The 22,207-nt window shown below is 38.1% G+C and overlaps 1 protein-coding gene and 1 long non-coding RNA gene across 8 annotated transcripts in view; one reads left to right on the top strand and one right to left on the bottom strand.

Moving 5' to 3' along the window:
- Positions 1-212: 212 nt before the first annotated feature.
- Positions 213-4,707, bottom strand: LOC117312972 (uncharacterized). The gene is made up of 4 exons (XR_004527418.2): positions 4,156-4,707; positions 3,106-3,345; positions 1,838-2,027; positions 213-1,239 (listed from the first exon to the last, which is right to left on the bottom strand). It is a non-coding gene; the product is annotated as an uncharacterized lncRNA (long non-coding RNA).
- A 128-nt stretch (positions 4,708-4,835) lies between these two features.
- LOC101320015 (BBSome complex member BBS5) overlaps positions 4,836-22,207 on the top strand; it is a 38,033-nt gene continuing 20,661 nt past the window's right edge. For 2 of the 7 annotated variants that reach the window (XM_019923010.3, XM_004328966.4), the window contains exons 1-10: positions 4,836-4,971; positions 7,191-7,273; positions 8,589-8,654; positions 9,340-9,389; positions 9,521-9,648; positions 12,261-12,396; positions 13,310-13,405; positions 16,489-16,551; positions 18,020-18,154; positions 22,108-22,191. In XM_019923010.3, the coding sequence (XP_019778569.1) occupies positions 4,913-4,971; positions 7,191-7,273; positions 8,589-8,654; positions 9,340-9,389; positions 9,521-9,648; positions 12,261-12,396; positions 13,310-13,405; positions 16,489-16,551; positions 18,020-18,154; positions 22,108-22,191 (900 nt within the window). In that variant the 5' untranslated portion in view covers positions 4,836-4,912. Of the gene's footprint in view, positions 4,972-5,155; positions 5,349-5,375; positions 5,490-7,190; positions 7,274-8,588; positions 8,655-9,339; positions 9,390-9,520; positions 9,649-12,260; positions 12,444-13,309; positions 13,406-16,488; positions 16,552-18,019; positions 18,155-22,107; positions 22,192-22,207 lie in introns of those variants that run through there. The other 5 variants (XM_019923011.3, XM_019923012.3, XM_073807603.1 and 2 more) reach the window with 5 other exon arrangements.

The raw sequence follows: 22,207 nt of genomic DNA, 5'->3' as shown, positions 1-22,207 counted from the left end.
TAACATTAAGAACTAAACACTTCTGCTCTTTGGAAGAAAAAAGTTAAGAAATGGAAAGGCAAGCCAGAGACTGAGAGAAGATATTCTCAATACACATATCTAACAAAGGACTTTGCTCTTACAAAACTCAATAATACGAAACCAAACAACCTGTTAAAAAATGTGAAATGACATAAACAGACAATTTACAACAAGGATTTACAAATGTTCAATCAGCACACGAAAAGATGATTAATACCATTAGTCATCAGGGAAATACATGTTAAAACCACAATGAGGTACCACTATATACCCAATGGAATGGCAAAATTGAACAGATTGACAAATAATGGAGATACATTGTTGGTGGGAATGTAAAATGGTACAACTGTTATGGAAAACAGATGGCAGTTAAAAATACACCTACAGGGCTTCCCTGGTGGTGCAGTGGTTGAGAATCCACCTGCCGATGCAGGGGACGCAGGTTCGTGCCCCGGTCCGGGAGGATCCCACGTGTTGCGGAGCGGCTGGGCCCGTGGGCCATGGCCGCTGAGCCTGCGTGTCCGGAGCCTGTGCTCCACAACGGGAGAGGCCACAGCAGTGAGAGGCCCGCGTACCGCCAAAAAAAAAAAAAAAAAAAATACACCTACCATACGACCCAGTAATTCCACTCCTAGGAATTTACTCAAAAGAAATTAAAATCTATATCCACAAAAAGACTTATGCATGATTGCTATTGGCAACTTTATTAATGATAACTGGAAATGACCCAAATGTCCAACATGTGAAACAAACTGCAGTATAACCATAGAATGCAAAATAAGACAGCAGTAAAAAGGAACAAATTACTGATACATGTATCAATATGGACGAACCTCAAAACATTCTGCAAAATGAAAGAAGCCAGATACAGAAGAGTATATAAAATTTGTTTAATAAATTTATTTTATATATTTATTTTTGGCTGCATTGGGTCTTCGTTGCTGTGTGTGGGCTTTCTCTAGTTGCAGTGAGCGGGGGCTACTCTTCATTGTGGTGTGCAGGTTTCTCATTGCGGTGGTTTCTCCTGTTGCAGACCACAGGCTCTAGGCACGCAGGCTTCAATAGTTGTGGCTTGAGGGCTCTAGAGCGCAGGCTCAGTAGTTGTGGTGCACGGGCTTAGTTGCTCCGCGGCATGTGGGATCTTCCGGGGCCAGGGCTCGAACCTGTGCCCCCTGCACTGGCAGGCGGATTCTTAACCACTGCGCCACCAGGGAAGCCCTATAGTATATAATTTATTACACCATTTATATAAAATCCTAGAACACACAAAATCAATTTACAATATGGTACTTTTTATGTTATATATATACATATATTGTACCACAACAAAAATAATGAAAAATAATCTGCAGTGACAGAAAGCAAACAAATGGTTTCTGGAACCTGAAGTTGACTGCAAAGGGGCATGAAAAAACTTTTTGGGGTGACGGAAATGTTCTGTAGCTTCATTATGGAAGTGGTTACATGGATGCATATACTTGTCAAAATTCATCTAAAATGGGTATATTTTATTATATGTAAATCATACCTCAATAAAATTGATTTAAAAAGTAAAAACACATACACACACACAAAACTTTACTTACAAATGCAGGAGAAAAAAAAGTCTGGGAAACAAAGTATATGAAGGCCCAGTTAAAAGCACTGAAAAATAGTCATTTCAGTCTGTGTTTCAAAGGTCCTACTGTGATGTCAGGGCATTAATTTAATGTTGCTGTAATAAATTATCACCATCTCAGATGTTTAAAACAACACAAACTTATTGTCTCACAGTGTTTTCTGTGGGTCAGGAGTCTGGGCTGAGTTCTTTGCTTACCTGGAATCAAGGTGTCTGCAGGGATGTGATCTCATCTGAGGTTTGGGGTCCCCTTCCAGGCTCATTCAGGTTCCTTAGCAGAATTGGTTCCTTGTGGTTGGATGACTGGAGTTATCGTTTTCTTGCTGGCTCTCAACTCCTGAAGGCTGCCCTCAGTTCCTAGACATGTGGCTCTCTCATAACTTGGACACTATTTCATCAAAGTCAGCAAGAAAATCTCTTTTAAGGGCTCACCTGATAAGTTCAGGCCCACCAAGGATAGTCTCTCTTTTGACTAATTCAAAGGGCATTAATGGCATCTGCAAAACTCTTTCATCTTTGCCATACAACATAATCTAACCACAAGACTCATATCCTATACATAGATTCTTCCACAATCAAGGGGAGGGGATTACATAAGATATGTACACCATGGGTGGGAATCTTAGAGGCCACCTGGAATTCTGCCTATAGCCCTGAACAATTCATGCCTCTCCCAAAGGAAAAAAAAAAAACAAAACTGTGTACTCCGTCCCCAGATTCCCCTCTCATCACATTACAGCATCAGCTCAAAATCCAAGATCTCATCATCTAAATCATTTACATCTGAGCAAATGAGGCTCCTGGCTATAATTCACTAAGTGCAGTTCCTCGAAGCACAATTCCCCTTAGTGACCTGTGAAACCAAAGAGATCAGTGCTCCCAACACTCCCATCATACAATGGTGGGACTGGCATAGGAGAACAGTTAGAGACATTCCAGTTCAACAGGGGGGAAATGGAAGGTACAAATGAGCCACTGCCATATAACAATTCTGACATCCATCTGCGCAAATGTTGGATTTTTACTGCTTAAGGTTTAAGATCTGGGAATAATCTTCCGTGGTGCTCAGATCCTCTGAGTCATCCTTGCTTTTTCATGAAATGTAGCACATGTTTACAGGTGAGTAATTTTTTTTTTTTTTTTTTTGGCCACACCTTGCAGCTTGCAGGATCTTTACTTCCCCAACCAGGGATCAAACTCAGGCCCTGGCAGTGAAAACGCCAAGTCCTAACCACTGGACCACAAGGGAATTCCCAACAGGTGAGTAATTATATCAGCCTGCTTCCCACCAGCAGAATTTTGCTGGGTGTAATAGCCTCTGCTATTCGTTAGAGTAACACACCACTCCTGATACCAATCTCTGTCTTAGTTTTCTATTGCAGCATATAACAAATGACTGCAGCTTAAAACTACAGACATTTATTATCTCCCTGTCTCTGTAGATCAGAAGTCCAAGCATGACTTACCTCGGTTTTCTGCTTAGGGTCACAACCAGGCTGCAATTCAGATACTTCCTGGGGCTAAGGCCTCATCAGAAGTTTTACTGGGGAAAGATCTGCTTCCAAGCTCATTCAGGTTGTTGGCAGATTTCAGCTCCTTGCACCTATAGGACGTGAGACCGCTGGCCCTAAAGGTGGTATCATAGCAGGTGGCTTCTTCAAGGCAAGCAGGAGAGTCTCTCTTGCTCCAGTCAGCTGAGATCCAGCCTTATTTAACATAGTATAAACATGGGAAGGATATCCCGTCACTTTTACATCCCATCATCTTTGCTATATTTTATTAGCTGGATGAAAGTCACAGGTTCTGCTCACATCCAAGGGGATAGGATCATACAAGGGCATGACTCAATGGGGGCCACTTTAGTCTGTGTCCACCACACGTTCCTTTGTCTCCATTACCTTCGTCAACCTGAGAAAAATTCCTCATGCCTTTCATATGAATATACCCAGTATTTGGAACAAAGCCTGACACACCAGGGTGCCAGATAATTTAAAGTGATCAAACTTTTGATCCCAGGACCCCTTTATACCCTTAAAAATATCATTGAGGATCTGAAAGAGCTTTTGTTTATATGGGTTATAGCTACTGATATTTATTGAGATGTTTAAAAATTCACTTAGTTCATTTAAAAGTAAAAATAACCTCATTATATATTAACATATATTACATTTTTTAATTATATTTTCAAAAAATTGTAAGAAGAGTAACATTGTTCTACATTTTTGCAAATCTTTTTTAACATCCAGCTTGATATTAAGACAGCTGTTTTCTCATATCTCTTTCACATTCAATTTCACATCATGTGGCTTCTAAAAAACTCCTCTGTACACTCAAAGGGAGACTGAGAATTAAAAAGACAAATAGTGTTATTAAAAATACATTTGGACCTTGTGGGCGCCCTGCAAGGATCTTGAGGACCTCCTGGAGTCCCCGGACCACACTCGGAACCATTGATTTAGAGAACTGTCATGAACTGAGGGAAGGACGGCACTTTGACACATTCGAAAAGTACTTACCGAATGCCTACTCTGTGCTCGCGTGGGTTCAAAGGGAACTCTGTCCTCAAGGTACTCACAGCAGAGCGAGAGAAGAAAGGTTAAGGACCGCTTTAGTTCACTTTTGAGCTGAGGCTGAAGTGACAAAGGACGGGCCAGGTAGAGATCTGGAGAACGAGAGTTCCAGACAAAGAAAGGGGGCGCCCTCCAAAGGCGCTGAGCCCTGCCTGGTTGGAGAGCAAGCAGAAGGCGCGAGGACGGCATGAGGTGGGCTGGGCCGGAGGAGGCAGAGCCAGACGAGGAATTTCGAGTTTTAAGTCTACATTTCTCTCTTTCTTTTTTTCAGACCGCACCACGCGGCTTGCGGGATCTTAGTTGGCCCACCAGGGATGGAACCAAGGTCACCAGTAGTGGAAGCGCAGAGTCCTAACCAGTGAACCGCCTGGGGAGTCCCTAAGGCTAAATTTCCCGACAGTGTATGGAGAGGAATGGAAGGGGGTGGGCGGGGAGGAACGGCTTAAGGAGGCGAGTCTGGAGGTGCGGAAGGTCACTCAGAAGTCAAGCACCCGCTCCTGCGCCGGGGCCAGTTCTGCTTCTCTGAGGCACGGAAACCTGCCTGGAGCCTCAAATCCGCTTAGCTACACCACAGGGCCGGGAAAGCGCGCACACTATCTCGAGGAAGTTTGGGTCTCGGCGCCCGCCGTAGACGTCGTGCCAGAGGCTGTCCGTTGTCTTGGAGCCGGCAAGACGCCGTTAGGCCTCTCCCGCCGCGGTCACCATGTCGGTGCTGGATGCGCTTTGGGAGGACCGGGATGTCCGCTTCGACGTGTCCTCACAGTGAGTCGCCAAGATTCCCCAGTGGCCGGGAGCCTGTAGAGGGCGCCGCGGCGCGATTTCCCGACCCGGAGGCGGAGCCTAAGGCCCTCGCGAGGGTGGGAGGAGGTTGGCGTCTGCTGTCCTCACCTCAGGAGACCCCAGACTGTCCGGGGCCCAGCGGCCCTCCCCAGGCGCCACTGCCGGAGCGCGTCTAGATTGTACGCAGTTTCGGTCCCTTACGATCCCCGGTCGCGGCTTGACCCGGGGGACCTGTCGGAAGCTGAGCCCAAACACTGCAGGGACCGCCTTGGGCTTGGGCGTCCAGTACACCCCAGTGAGCTTATGGTGCCAGTTTCGTATGGTGGAAGGAACGTGGAGCAGGGACTCTGGAAACGAAGGTTCGGAAACTAGGTCTAGAATAAGGACACACATTGTGGGCCCTTAGAAAAATGACTTCACCGTTCTAAAGCTTGAGTCTCCGAGGGAAGTGAGAGTAAGCATTCTCCAAAATCCCTAACCATGCAGACTTTATTTCCGTGGTAAGCTTCGTTTCTAGTTATTCATCTAAATCACCAACAGGAAGAAGGAACCCTCTTTTGGAGCCTCTCAAACAGAAGCCCTGTTTTTGGAAATTTTCATGTTTTGACGAGAATAGTTAGAAACCTCCTGCCGGCAGTCCAGGAAAAAAGTGCCCATTGGGATAGTAAGCGTTGGAAAACAGTAAAGCTAAGGTTCTTGGGTTGATGGTTTGGAGCTTCTTAGCCAATTCGCATGATTCTTTATTATGAATAGAACTTTCTTAGGTGGAAAAAATGAAATATTAATTTTCCAGGCTTAGCTGTGGCTAGATATATAATACTGACATGGTCTTGGATCCTTTAAGGCGTTGTGAGGGAAGGGAATTTATAAAGTTATAAGCAACGGTTACATATTGCACACATTCTTTGACTTTTCCTGCTATTCTTGGAGGGTTCTTAAGCAAAGATTCATTTCATGAACATTTTCGATTTATTAAACATTTATCAGATGCTTACTACGTACTGGTGACTGTGCTGATAGCTAAAGATACAAAAATAATAGGAAATGACACCCTTCCCCCACCCCACCCCCATTCTACTGCAGGAGATAGATGTAGACAAGTAACTATAAAAAATGTGGTAAATACCGTCATGGAAAAAATGAACAAAAAGCTGGAGGACCATAGAAACAGAAAAGTTCATTCTTCCTAGGGAAGGCCTCAAAGAAAAAGTAATATTTGAATTAAGCCCTGATGAATGGTCAGGGCCTTGCTAGGGTATACAGGAGGAGAGTATTCCAGAAAAAAGAAAAGGAAGAAAAGAAAAGAAAAAAATTAGATGCAGAGTCTTAGAGGTATAAATCTCATTGGCTAGAAGCAGGGTCTGGCAGGTAGAGAAAGGAGGTGCAAATAGAAAGGTAGATTAGCTAGATTGTGAAATATTCAGTTGAGGATTTTGGACTTCATCATCTAGGTAGTGGGGTAATATGGCTTTTCAACAGTGAAGTGTATGATCATGTCTGTATTTCCAGTAGGTAATTGAGTTGGCTTTATTGAGAATGTGTTAGAAGGCTGTACCACATATTCTGCTAGGTTTTTCTTTTCTTTTCTTTTGGCACTCTAGATTGCATTCTATCAGTCAGCAACCTATTCTTCATTCTTTATTTCCTTTTGTCTCCTTTATCTGATTGTGTACCAAGTCCAAATGTTGCTTTGCTTTAATCTGTTCCTTCCATAACTGCATGACTCCTTTGCTTTACTCAGAAACCTCTGGGACTTCTCCACTGTCCACAGGATAAAACCCATATCTATCTGACTGACATTCTAGGTTATCCATAATCTGGTTCCTTCTTACCTATCCTACTATATTTTTCACTACTTCTCAACATGTACCTTCTTCCCCAGCCAGGCCAGTCTTCCTACATTCTCTTATCATTTCTTATTTCTGGTCCTTAATCATAGATTCTCCTCTCTCTCTTTTATTTCTCCAAATTCTACCTCTCCTTTAGTTCTGACTTCTCTCCATGTCCCTGGTCACTCCAGGCCCCACTTGATCTCCAGGTTCTTTAAGTTCTTGAAAACCTTATTTTCAAATGCCTGAGCATTTGGTACTGTATTATTTATACTTTTGTCTGTTTTATATGCATATGCCTTTTCTCTCCCTCACTAGTTGGTAAGCGGGTATAGTTGTAGCTAAAAATTAAAGGCTTTATATTTATTTTAGACAAATGAAAACAAGACCTGGAGAAGTCCTTATTGATTGTTTAGATTCAATTGAAGACACCAAAGGAAATAATGGGGATAAAGGTGAGTATATTTCTAATGTATTTTGTATTTCTGGTTTAAATTACAAACGTTAAGTTATATTAGCTGGAGAATAAGATATGAAAGAGCATTATATGTCAATTATGGTTCCTGATGCCCCACCCCATACCATTGTAATAAGTCCTTCTGTAAATAAAACCCAGTTATCCTAATTTAAGTGAGCCATCTCTTTTCTCTTTGACCCTGACTGATAGATGCAGGTCTAGTCCTCTGTGATCTTGTGGGAACTTTACACTCTAGCCATGCTGGGTGACTTACTATTTGTCAAACATACCATGTAATGTTCCACAGTTTCTCTTGAGACCGCCTTCCTTTGTCTTTAGGACCTCCTATCCCATCTCACTCCAGCATTCACACAGGCTTAGTTTCTCTGATTTTAGATATTCTAGGGGTTTTTTCAGGGAGGAAGGAGTATGACATGGCTATAGATTACTCATCAAAAGAATTCCATTGTTATAATTTGCTTAAGAAATGTGTTAAAGTTAAGAGAGTTAACTTAGTTCAAGATATTAGTTCAAGATATTTCAAAACTATCCTCATATGCTAATTGTATTACAAACTTCTAAGACACATAGTTTACCATGCACAGATTTGCTTGACTTTTTTTTTTTTCTTGGAGCATCTATAGGGACTACTATTTCATAGGACATACTTTGAGAAATGAAGTTTATCTAACTTGGTACATATTTCAGTGTAAGAACATCAGTTTGAGGCTAAGAATGAAAAGCATAAGCCTTAAACAGACTTCAGCCTAGCCGTAACTTCATATGAGGAAAAAGTTTGCTCACAGCAAAAAAACTGGGTGTATGAGTATATGGCTCATTTATATGAGAACTGCTAAGAGACTGCTCAAAGGCAGGGATTCATATATATATGAGAGTTCTTTGAGAAGTGTGATTTCACTGAATGGCTTAATAATTATACTGTCCTGTACTCATACTCAATTGGACGCATATAACCTACTGGGACACCCAGAACAGCTTCTACTGAGAAAAAAAAAAAAAACAGTACAAAGTTTTCTCCTCTGTCAGTTGAGTCAAACCAAGGTGTTGGCAGTGAATACCTGTATTTTTTCAGTAACTATCAGATGTTGTTTCTCTGAGATTCTGAATCACACATTGTATACCTTACCTAGAATGGATATGCGCAATAAGTATTTTCAATTAATAACTGTATGAAAAACATCTGTGGGTGTTGCTGTTGGTACTGGGCCAGAAGTTTCATGTCCATCTCATTCTATACTGCAAAAATGGGTCCTTATTTAAGGTAATTTATTTTTCTGTTTGTTTGCTTTTAGGTAGACTCTTAGTAACAAATTTAAGAATTATCTGGCGCTCTTTGGCATTACTCAGAGTCAATCTTTGTAAGTATCTTTGTTAGCATGAAAGAAAAAAAATAATTTGTCAAGTAAACTTGCACAGTGGCTTTTGACACCAAAAGAAGCTATACTATGAAATATGTGAAAAACTTTAATTGATAAAAACTTAAGAAATCGTAGACTAACCACAGACTGCCTCATAATGCAAAAGGAATGTTTTTTTGAGTCTGTCCATTTTGTCTCTTGGACATATACAGGATTAGTGCTTTTACACTGAATGATTTTTGGTTTCGTTTTTTACTTTACTTTGAAACTTGCTATAACCTGTTTCAAGTAATACCAAAGAAGGGAGATTAAATTCTAATAAAAGTACAATCTTTCATTGTGTTAAATTTTGTTTCATTTGTTTTTTTAAAGGTATCATAGATTTTCCAGCTAGACTTTTTCTCTTGATGTTGTGGTGCTAAGATTTTTAGTAAATAATACTGTATAGGTTTTAGAGAAGCAAACCTCCTTTTTCCCCATGTTGAGAATACTTTTGTTCAAAAGAGGCAGAATTATCTTTCTAGTCCTTTTAATTATTTAACTTAAATTTGTAGATATTTCATAAAAAATATTAATTGTATTTTTATATATATTTAATTTTTTAAACTTAAAAGTTCTGTATATATAGTTTTTTCCCTCAATTTATTGTATCATGTTCTTTAAATTCTTTGCTTTTAAATTTTAGCTATTGGTTACAACTGCATATTGAATATTACAACAAGGACTGCTAATTCTGTAAGTCTGAAAAATCTTATTGAAATATATATACTGAAGAAACAGTAGATATTTGAGGTTGATGTTTGTTTTTACTATAAATGAGAAATTGCTCTTAAAATCTGAAGCTTTAAATAAATTTGTCTTTACAGAAATTACGAGGCCAAACTGAAGCTCTTTATATACTAACAAAATGTAACAGTACTCGTTTTGAGTTTATATTTACAAATTTGGTTCCTGGAAGTCCTAGACTTTTTACTTCTGTGATTGCAGTACACAGGTATGGTAATACTTTATAGATTATTAAATATTTTTAAGGTAATTCTATGACAAAGGTTTAGAGGGTAAAATTTCGACATGTGGTGCTGTCTTCCTCCAAGCTCTATTGCAAACATCCTGAAGATACATAGAACATGTAGCATTACCACTTAATAAACACTTTGAAGGTATTTATAAAACACATAAAACTGCTGAAGAGTCTATTAAATTAGCTACCAAGGTAGTTAAAAATGAAATAGAGAATTCGTTCAGTGTAGATAACCAAGTTGAATAATTCAATTAAGGAATTAAGGTTATTTTTCTAACAGTAGAAGGCATGATTGGGTAATTTCTCTAAAGAGAAATTTTTTGTTGTTTTGTGGTTGTTTGATTTTTTGTTTTCTTAATTATTCTCTTTTTACTACCCCAGGTCTTTTTTTTTTTTAACCAGCCCTAAGTACTATGATTTTTTTTAAAGTTTGGCTAAGATGACAGGCCAAAAAAAAGAAAACCACACATACAAAAACTTATACACACAGATATATATAGTATGTATATATACCATTGTTTTAATATGAATTTCTTTTATTACTAGTGATGTTGAAAGTTTTCATATTTGTTGGCTATGTATAGTTTTCTGTTGTAAATTTCTTAATTTTACTCCTATCTGTCATGTATGTTGCAAATTTATTTCTTTCCTAGTTGTTATTTTTTAATTATGTTGATGATTTTTTAATCTATATAATTGTTTGCTTTTCTTGGAGATAAAACTCACATAAGATAAAATTTACCATTTTTAAGTTTACAGTTTGGTAGTGTTATATATTCACCACTACTCAATTCCAGAATATTTCCATCACTCCAAAAAAGAAACCCCCATAGTAGTCACTTCCCATTCCCTCATCCCCATGGTCCCCTGGCAACCACTGATTTACTTTCTGTCTCTGGATTTGCCTATTCCGAGCATTTCATATAAATGAAATCATACAATATAGTGGCATTTTATGTCTGAGTTCTTTCACTTATGTAATGTTTTCAAGCATGCTACATGTTGTAGCATATATCAGTACGTCATTCCTTTTTATAGCTGAATAAGATTCCATTGTATAGATACATATTTTGTTTATCCACTCATCAGCTGATAGACATTTGGGTTGTTTCCACTTCTTAGCTGTTAGGAATAATGCTGCTGTGAGCATTTGTGTACAAGTTTTTGTGAGAAAACATATTTTTTTAAGCTCTCTTAGGCATATACCTAATTCTTATCTTTTTATTTCAGTTTACTTAGAGAAGTAATATGAAATGGAGTATGAAGGGAACAGGGAAGCTACTTTTCTTTAATAGTATAAAAATGTTATTTGTTCCCTCCAAAACAATTTATAACATGAATAGTTTCCATTTTTTCCACTGGTTAAATATTGATGATTACCACCCTAAAGGAAATTAAGATTTATAATCAAATGCTCGAATCCTGCTCTTTCATAATTTACATACTAGAAGATTAATTAATGTAAAAATCAGAAATTTAACAATACATATTATAATTTACATAAATGATTTTGAAAGTTATTCAGGCAAAGAAAACCCTTTAGTTTTATTAAAAGGGTAAATTAGCCTGTATTTTTGCGGAGTTAAAATTAGAATTAACCAAAATTTAATCAGAATTTTCTTCTGTGTTTATTATTTATCAATAGGGAGACATGGAAAGAAAACAAAGTTATAGCGATTTTATTACATACATACACACACACAAATACATACAGCTGTCCTAGGGTACCTTTTGGAGTTGGTACAGATTAATTCTAATTTTCTGTGTAAAGGTAGATGTGACCATAATGTTTTCAGGTTTCAGTGAGAAAAGTAATTGCAGTCTTATATCAAAAGAATAATGGTACCTTTAACTAAAACAGAGAAATGAAGGGAAGCTTTTTGATAGAAAAATTAATTTCCATGTCTGTTTTTGCAAGCATTGTTCTTCAGCTTAAAGAAAAAAATCTGCTTCTTCTCATTTGTGCCATACTATATATATATTGACTTAAAAATTGGACATCTAGGGATTTTCCTGGTGGTGCAGTGGTTAAGAATCTGCCTGCCAGTGCAGGGGACACAGGTTTGATCCCTGGTCTGGGAAGATCCCACATGCCACGGAGCAACTAAGCCCATGTGCTACAACTACTGAGCCTGCTCTCTAGGGCCCGTGAGCCACAACTACTGAGCCACATGCCGTAACTACTGAAGCCCACGTGCCTAGAGCCTGTGCTCTGCAACAAGAGAAGCCACTGCAATAAGAAGCACGTGCACCGCAACGAAGAGTAGCCCCCGCTCACCTCAACTAGATAAAGTCCGCGTGCAGCAACAAAGACCCAACACAGCCAAAAATAGATTAAATAAAATAAATTTTTAAAAAATTAGACATCTTAAATATAGGTACTGAGATAAAATGTGTAAATACTACACTGAAATGACAAATACAGTACAAAAGACTATAATCACCAAAACTTACTGAGAAGAAAAAATTTTTAATGTACCTTAGTAACTATTTGAGTATATAACTGTGTATTTTTGTAGATAAGTAAACATAATCTAAGAAAATCACATTTTCAGTTTGGATTAGTCTTTTGTTCTTTTTTATAGAGCATATGAAACTTCTAAAATGTATCGTGATTTTAAATTGAGAAGTGCGCTAATTCAAAATAAGCAACTAAGATTACTACCACGAGAACATGTATATGATAAAATCAATGGAGTATGGAATTTATCCAGTGATCAGGTACCATGCAAAGAACTAATGAACCTTTTGGGGCAGTGCTTTCTTTGGTAATCATTTTTCCATTTATGATTGGGTTTATATATTTATTTAACTGTTAAAATAAGCATTATAGCTCTTAATTAACATAGCTCTTGATATATACAATATTCTGATTTTCATATTTTTATGGTTTTAATGCTCTTTTTATCAACATTTGTTATGTGTAGACTTAGAGCTGGAATGGGCCTTAAAGGTTATCTAGTCCAGTCTCTATCCACTTACAGATGAAAAACTCAGGCCCTAAAGAACTAAGTGACCTCCACATCTATTCTGTCCCACAGCCACGCTCTTCCCCCATACCACACTACCCTCCACATCATGATAACTTAGGCTGATTGAGGAGAGTTATAGGATGGACAGTCATGGAAGCCTTTTAATCCAGTCTTTATGGAATTAAACATATAACTCATTTGGTGACTCCTACATCCATGATTGTAACTTTTCATTTCCTCTTGAAATTATGACCAGAGGAAACATATAAGCAACTAATAGTTGGAATAAGAAACAAATCAATTTCTAGAGAATAATTTGTCTCTTACTAAGAATAGTTTCCAGCCTTTGTGGGTGTTACAACCTAGATTCGACTGATAACCAGTGTAGCAAATCTGTAGCATTTGATTGAAGAGCTCTTGCTAAACATGGAATCATAAGCTTAAATTGTAAATAAACTTTGCACACTTGAAAAGTTCTAGTTTTAAACTATGATAAATATTCTATAGGATATAGACAGCTCCCCATCTGAATAACTACTCATAATACTCAATTCTGGTATTTTATGCTGCTGTGAGAATCAGAATTATTCTCGTGTTTAGAAAATAAAGAGTAAGTATTCAGACATGATTGTTGATGCCTCTCTCATCACTCTCTTTTACAGGGAAATTTAGGAACTTTTTTTATTACCAATGTGAGAATCGTGTGGCATGCAAATATGAATGACAGTTTTAATGTCAGTATACCATATCTGCAAATTGTAAGTGCATGCATTTTGATGACCTTATTTTAATGTAGAATAAATAATTTCTGTTCAACAGTTAATAGGACTTTTGGGATTAGATGAGTTTTTCTCTCTCCCTAGTGGCAACAGTTTAGCTGAGAACATACTTTTTAAATGTTGATAATCAGAAAAGACCCAATTGTACTTCCATTCAAGGGAAACGGCACCATTATCAACTTGCTATTAAGAGAGAAATATACTGGAGTCTAAAAAGTTTAATAGTTATCATACAGATTAAGGTGATTTTTCTTAGATTTTATTCAAAGGGCTTTTAGCTACTAAAGTTTTCCATAACCTTTCCAGGAGCCAAGTATATAGTGGTTCTTTGGCATGGCTTCAGCTCACTGACCCACACACTTTATGGCTGTCTTGCTACTTTCTGCTCAAACCCTTTTAAAGCCAGAGCGAATTCATTAATTCTGTGAATGAACAGTTTTTATTGTATTTGGATACAGCATGTACTGCAAGCTGGATTCATATTGCAAGTTCAGTGCAAGGAATCAAGATGGTTTTTAGTCATGATGGTTTTAGCTTAAATTAAAGCTGTTAAAATTTAGAATAAGAACTAATTACACCTGAGACCAGTTTGTTGGGGGGTAGATGAAGATGGTTCTTTTTACTCTGCTGCTGCTTTCATGGTAAGTATGTGATTCAGTGAAACAAGTAGTAAACTCCAATAATCTGAAGAATTTCATCTTATATATTAAAAAAACCCCTACTTATTTGACCCTAGTGCAAATTAGATGGAACATAAAAATAGTTAATGAGGATCCTGTGAGGCTATCCTATGATAATCACCCTTATTACAGAATATAAGTAGTCTTAAGACTAAATAGTTTCATTAATAAATATTTATTGAGTATTAGATACAATGTATGTGATATCCGGAAAATGTCATTTTTTAAAGAGACCTCTTAACCTATGGGAAAGATGATTCTTTGCAAAATATTCCCAAGTCTATCTTTTGCTAAATTGTTTGATTCCTGAGTTACTTTAAAATATTTGATCATTCATTTGCCAAATACTGAGCACCTACTCTATGCTCAGTGATGAAACTCATGAACCAGTACGCAGTTTCTGCCTTTAAGGAGCTTTCAGTCTGGTGGAGAAAAGCAACACATTAAGCAGAAAATCATAGGATCTGATAGGAAAAAAATTATTTCTGGCCATCTAAAGAAATAACGAGAATTTATAAGCATAGCTGGAAATATGTGACAGAGTCTACATAGGTATTTGATAAGTTGATGTTTGTATTGTTCGTTGCTGTTTTATATTGCATTTACATATCAACGTCTATTATGCTGAATAATTACTGAGTAGTAAACAACTTTGTGATTTCTGTTCTCCAAGTAGGATACTTTTCGTTATTTAAGAATACCGTTGCCAAATACGGATTCTGGAATGAATTCAGCCTGGCCCAAACAACTTGCAATCTGATATCATCACAACCTGTCATTGGGGCAGTCATGTTCTAACTTCAGCTCTGGGCCTCAGCCATTGTCCTGACTCCCTATAGATGTATATTTATATATGTATCTTCTTGCCAGTTTCTATCTTACCAGCCTGTGTCATCCACAGTTACCTGGTTAGATTACCTATTCATAAGCAGGATGCCAGTGTTCTATGGTTCTTAACCAGGACTGTGTGTACTCCTGGCAGGGTGTGAAGTAGTCTAGATGGAAGCCCAGGTTTTCATAACAATTACCATTTAGGCTGTCTGTCTGTCTGTGTCTCTCTTTTTCTCAACTTCCAATGCCCATCTGTCTGGAAGTATGATACACAGTCACCTACCACAGATTATTATCCTTCTTGGACTTTTGGTCTGCTGGTTATAATGTTAGATCCTCCATGGTTCTCTCTAACCCTGCCAGCAAGTACGTTCTGTTTCACTTTCTACAGGTCCTGCATGTCATTATGCTTCTGCCCCTCTACCCTTCTCCCAGGCCACTGGTATCACTGCTCATCCACTAGCCACGCTTCACCCTCATATCACACTTACCAGTTGAGTTAATTATATTTGACCTATCCTAGCCTTCTTTGATGCCCAGTGATGAATGCCCATACTTTTTTTTTCAATAAATGCAGTGGAGGTTCTTTCAGAATTTAGTCATTTATTGTGTAAGAAACAGAAGGCACATGCAACATTTTTTTAACATCTTTATTGGAGTATAATTGCTTTACATTGTTGTGTTAGTTTCTGCTGTATAACAAAGTGAACCAGCTATACATATACATATATCCCCATATCTCCTCCCTCCTGTGTCTCCCTCCTACCCTCCCTATCCCACCCCTCTAGGTGATCACAAAGCACCTAGCTGATCTCCCTGAGCTGATCTCCCTGTGCTATGCGGCTGCTTCCCACTAGCTATCTATTTTACATTTGGTAGTGTATATATGTCCATGCCACTCTCTCACTTCGTCCCAGCTTACCCCCTTCCCCCTTCCCGTGTCCTCAAGTCCATTCTCTACGTCTGCGTCTTTATTCCTGTCCTGCCCTTAGGTTCTTCAGAACCTTTTTTTTTTTTTAGATTCCATATATATGTGTTAGCATATGGTATTTGTTTTTCTCTTTCTGACTTACTTCACTCTGTATGACAGATTCTAGGTCCATCCACCTCACTACAAATAACTCAATTTCGTTTCTTTTTACAGCTGAGTAATATTGCATTGTATATAGGCACATGGGACCTTTAAAAACTAACCCAGCCTTAGGAGCCACAAAAGACACTGGCTCTCCATAACTAAAGGATTGCTGGCCTTTGGTTTAAAATATTCAGAAAAGTTGTGGACTCCCTGAAGCAGGGAACATTTAAGTCAGAATTTTGTACATATTTCAGAGATGTCATCTTTGTGTTGCCTTACAAATTTGCCACCTATTTCCAGTATGAAAATTTTCATTTAATTGATCTCTATAGGAGTGTAAGGAAAAAGGAAAGAGGAAGAGTTCTGTTCTTCGGACTATGAAAAGTAGTTACTGTGTAAAAGTTGAAAAACGTGCTAAAATGTCACTACTATCAGATAATAAAAACATGCTTTTTGTTTGTTTGTTTTATATCTAGCGGTCAATAAAGATTAGAGATTCAAAATTTGGTTTAGCTCTTGTCATAGAAAGCTCTCAGCAGGTAAGATACTTTATATTTTTATTAATCTTTAATAGATTTAAAAAACTATGTGCCAGTCTATATTTTTAGTTTTATTTTTATAGTAACCAGTTTATATCCAAGAAGAGTATTAGCTGTAACATGAGATTATATGAAGAGTTTGAGTTTGAAGTCATATAGTAATTGTCCCCATGGGAAGAATCCTGCTTATATTTCTCTTTTGGGCAGACATATTAATTATGATTACAGTCATGACATTATTTCAATCTTTACACAACTCTATGATACAGTTACTATTTTTTCCCCATTTTATATTCAAGGAAACTGAGACTTGGAGAAGTTAGGAACCTTGCCCATGGTCTAATAACAGTAAGTGATAGGGCTAGGTTTTGATTCCAGGTCTGACTGATTCACAAGACTGTCTTTGAGCAACACAGGTCTATTCAGATAAACACACCCTATTTGAGATTTTCTACCATCAAACTCAGATTATACTGTATCTAATTATAGACTGCTATGCCCCGTTATGCCTGGTTTTTGCATTTATTTGTTTTAATAAATTTTTTTTAAAAAGAGATTTTTCTCTTCTAAATTCTAAATTTAAATATGAATGTCTACTCACTCCTTTCCCCAGCATCATACAGCTAGTTGTGTGATGTAAACCATACATCATATGTAGTGTTGTAAAACCAGGATTTTAACACAAAAGTGTATGCTCTCAACCATCACCATATGGGTACTTAATTTTTTAACACTTCTTCTCCAACAAACTGTCATGGGCAAGTTTCTTTCCTAATTCTTCAAGGAGATAGCCTCAGGTATGCCATTCCCTTTTTTATTTTAACATATAGTCTATTCCTTTTCAAGGTCTAGCTCAGGAAAAACTCAGTTCCCTTGGCCTTCACAATCTATGGCGTATTTTTTTTAATCTTGAAATATTAGCTTTGATACTTACAGATGAAATTATGTGATATCTGGATATATTTCAAAATAATCCTGAGTGGGTGAGGGGAGGAGATTTAGGGGATGGGGAGGTTACATATGGAACAGAGCCGGCCATATGTTGTTACTTGTTGAAGCTGGATGATGGCTACATGGACATTTATTGTACTCTTCTATTTTTGTATATGCTGGAAGTTTTCATAATAAAAAATCAGCCTACAGGGCTTCCCTGGTGGCGCAGTGGTTGAGAGTCCACCTGCCAATGCAGGGGACATGGGTTCGTGCCCCGATCTGGGAGGATCCCACATGCCGCGGAGAGGCTGGGCCCGTGAGCCATGGCTGCTGAGCCTGCGCGTCCGGAGCCTATGCTCCGCAACGGGAGAGGCCACAACAGTGAGAGGCCCGCATACCGCAAAAAAAAAAAAAAAAAAAAAAAATCAGCCTACATATTGCGCTCTGAAGTAAGGACAGTTAGAGCTATAGTTTATCATATACTGTAAATACTGTTCCTCAGGCTTTTCATTTTTTTCATTATTTTCTCTTACAGAGCGGAGGATATGTTCTTGGCTTTAAAATAGATCCTGTGGAAAAACTACAAGAATCAGTTAAGGAAATTAATTCACTTCACAAAGTCTATTCTACCAGTCCTATATTTGGAGTGGATTATGAGATGGAAGAAAAGGTAATTTGTTCAGTGTGTGATATACAGAGTTTGCTCAATTGCCTTTACACAGTCTATAAAATTCAGATATACACACATTGTGTACAATTTAATTTTAAACTATGTTTAAAATGATGAATATACAGGCTCTGCTCAGTGAGTATGGCCAGTGCTAATTTGTGCCTACCACCTGTTTTCTCCCTGGCTGCTTCACCATTCATTCCTGCCCGTCTAGGTAGCAGCCTATCCAAGATGTCCCCATATGCAAGGCTCTTCTGATGTAGAGACTTGAATCTCCCACTCTTTATTTTTATTTTATTTCAGCTTTATTTTTATTTTACTTCAGCCAGCCATTAGCATTTGGTTAAACCTTATAGGCCTCACAGACACCATTCTCTTTCCCCAATGACCCACAATATAGCAACTCCAGGAGGCTGCTCCATTAATATGGCCTATGTCTGTTCCTATTCATCAGATCCTCTTCCATGTCAGTTGTGAAAAATTTTGAATATCATGCCCACATGTCTGCTCTTTGCCTTCCTCACGACTTCTGGTTTCTGCACCAGTCCCACTCTCCAGGTACATCAGCTGTCTTTTGGGTTTACTCTTCAGCCTCTGCAGCTGGGCCCCTTGTCGTCTGGTGTTTCACTGTTGTCCTCACCAGCCACTTCATTAGAGACTCCTCGCCGTCTGCTCTGACAGTGGTACCCTTGCCAGAGGTGCTCTGTCACACCTTCCCTTGCTGTCTGTTCTTGTCCTGGGGCCCTCACCGTACGCTCTATTGCTGGTGTCCCTGCCACCCACTCTTTCATCAGTGTCCCTGCCAATACTCAGCATGTTGAGCCATATCGTATATTATCTGTCTCTCTTCCTGCTCTTGGACTACAGCAGGTGACCAGGAAGATCAAGAAGTAGGACTGGACAGCTAAGTACAAATTCATACCCTCTGACTTCAGCCTCGTTGTGCTCCATATACTTAATTTGTTTGTCTCTCTGTCAAATTCCATATATATCCCTTTCCCCTTCCAGTTGAAACTTGTCTCTGGATTGTTGACGCCATATTGTACATACACTCTATTTCATCTCCTTAACCATCATTTTCTGCTTTCTTCCCAACCTGCACTTCTTTCAGCATTCTCCCTTTCACTCTACCTTCTCTGTATATTCCTCAGTAATATCACCTCCTCCTCCAGTTTCTTCAAGTTGTACTTCTGTAGATGACTCCCAAATCTTTCTGATCTTGGCATACTCTGTAAGCTTACCAGGGTTCCAAATATTTCTTGAATATTTTCACATAGATGAGCATTCCAAATAACATGAATTGAATTTCTCATTTAAAAGTTTATCTTAGGGTCTTCCCTGGTGGCGCAGTGGTTGAGAGTCCGCCTGCCGATGCAGGGGACATGGGCTCATGCCCCGGTCTGGGAAGATCCCACATGCCGCGGAGCGGCTGGGCCTGTGAGCCATGGCCGCTGAGCCTGCGCGTCCAGAGCCTGTGCTCCGCAACAGGAGAGGCCACAACAGTGAGAGGCCCGTGTACCGCAAAAAAAAAAAAAAAAGTTTATCTTAGTAATTTAATTAATAATTTTCCAAGTCAGTAAGTTACACTAGGACATGGTTGAGTATCTCAAACTTGGCATACCTAAAATCTTGTCATTTTTCTCAAAAGCAGTATCTTGCTGATTTATCTATTTATTTATTCACTACTTATTTATTTTTAACATTGTCAAAGTCAGATGTGCTCAAAACTCCGGGGTTTTCCTTTTTTATTTTTCCCATTATCTTACTTTACACATTCAGTCAGTTGTACCAGTCTCTCCCCTTTTCCTATACCTTTCTTTCCATTCAAACTGCAGTTTCCTTTGCTACTTTTGCTTGTAGAATAATGTTGTAGAACAAGCATGGTCCTTGGAACCTGACAAACCTGACTTCAATCCCAATTTCACCATTTATTTGTGATCCTAGGCAAATTTGAGCTTCAGTTTTCACATTATAAAATGGAGGTAATCTCTCTTACAAAGTTATTGATCATGTCTGTAAAGTGGCTGGCACATTGGAGACAATATGTTAGTTCTCCTACCCAAAGGTAGAGACAGCTCTACCTTTCATTTCTCTTCTTTTCCCCTTCTTTGGCCCTCAGTACATAATAATAACCAGCCATAGTAGCCTGTTTTGTCACCACATATAAGTCCTTACTCCAAAGCCACTTCTTCAGGGAGGTCTTTGGACTATCCATCTAAAACACCAACCCCCGTCACTTTTTTATCCCTTGTTCTGCTTGTTTGCTCACTTGCTTGCTTTATTTTTGGTAACACTAATCAATCTCCTTCACTATAAATAATCTCCATGAAGTCAGGGATTTTTGTCTATTTTCTTTAATCATTATATCTCCAGCAATCAAAACTAGCACATAGTAGGCTCTTAGTGAATATTCATAGTTGTTGAATGGCTATGTTGAATGCCTACTCTTTGCTCTTCACTGCTCTAAGAACTTTATATGCCTCATCTCGTTTAATCCTCCTGAAAACACTATAAAGTGTATCATCATCATTATTATTAGCCCTATCTCACAGTTAAGGAGACTGAGGCTTAGATAGGTTAATTTACTTGTACGCAGTCACACAGCTCTGGACATGGTTGAAACACCAGCTGTCCTCGGACTAGGGCATCAGGTCACCTCTTGTCAGCAGTACACTTCTACCATCAGCTTTACCCCACCAATTACCTATAAGTAGTCCACATTCTCTGAGCTGGTATTAAAAAATTTCAGTAAACTTCAGTCTACCTTTCCCACCTTATCTGCACAGCCACAGTGTCTGGTTCTGTAGGCTGTGCACTGCCCAGAGAACATTGTTCACGTAGACTCCAGTGTGAATGATACTCCTTGGCATTATTCAGTACAATATTCTGTGTAGCTCCTTCTGTCTTGTGGGACTCTCATATTTTGACCATATTGGATTATTCATCTTCTTCGGCTATATCCTGTGGTTTCTCACCTTTGCTGATACTGATCCCCTCTGTCAGGAATACCCTTTCCCCTAATCCCACCTATGAAAATCATCCTCATCCTAAAAGCCCTAGATCACGTGCCAGCTTTTTCTTCATGAAAGTTTCTGGCATGCACAAGCCAGAAGTTGTGCTGTCTCCAAACTCTTCTATTATAATAGATATTGCATTTGTTACAGCTATTTTTTGTAGGTTGAACTATATGATATTATTAATATTTGACCACTTTTTACTAAAATGGCAATTTCATATAGTTCAACCTGATATTTAGTTATTTATAATTGTGTTTTGTCCTTCACTCCATTCCCACTAGATTATACACCTTTTGTGGTAAGGGCAGAGACTTTAAACCTTTGGTAGTACCAGCATGGTACCTCATACACTAAAGATATTCAAATATTTGAAAAATGAATTAATAGATACCAGCACTATATTTATTCTGCTTCACCTTTAGAGTATTCCACACAAATCTTAGTTCTTCTTTTTCACAAATTTCTTTTTTCACAAATTCTATTTAATGACTATTTTGAGGAAAATTTAAAACTTGCTATTATACAAAAGTTAGTTTTTTTAAACTTAAACTAACAGATAGTTTTTAACTATTGGAAAATCAGATAAAATCCAATGAGAGTGTTTTTCTTGATGGATATTTCTAAGTATCATATTAAGTTTGTGTAAATTTGTCATTTTAAATCTTTTGATGATATTGACTTCAGATTTAAAAGCTTGGGTTTAACTGACTCATTTTATTATTCATGTTAGTTTTAATAGAATATAAATTATGCAGTGATTTTTGTAAGACTTGAGTGGTTGGTAACTGTGATATCCTTTTACAGGTATTTACAATTCTCACAGCACATTTTACTAAAATTATTTATTTGATTAATATTGTCTGTGATACATTTTAACATCTGATTTAACTGATTTTCTTTTTCTTTTTTCTTTTTTTAACATCTACTGATTTTCAGCCACAGTCCCTTGAAGCTCTGACAGTTGAACAAATTCAAGATGATGTAGAAATAGACTCTGATGATCACACAGATGCTTTTGTGGTGAGCATCACAAAGA

The sequence above is a fragment of the Tursiops truncatus genome, chromosome 7, assembly GCF_011762595.2.
Source record: "Tursiops truncatus isolate mTurTru1 chromosome 7, mTurTru1.mat.Y, whole genome shotgun sequence".
NCBI lineage: Eukaryota > Metazoa > Chordata > Mammalia > Artiodactyla > Delphinidae > Tursiops > Tursiops truncatus.
The sequence above is the reverse complement of the archived record's forward strand: the minus strand, read 5'-3'. Positions and strand labels throughout refer to the sequence as shown.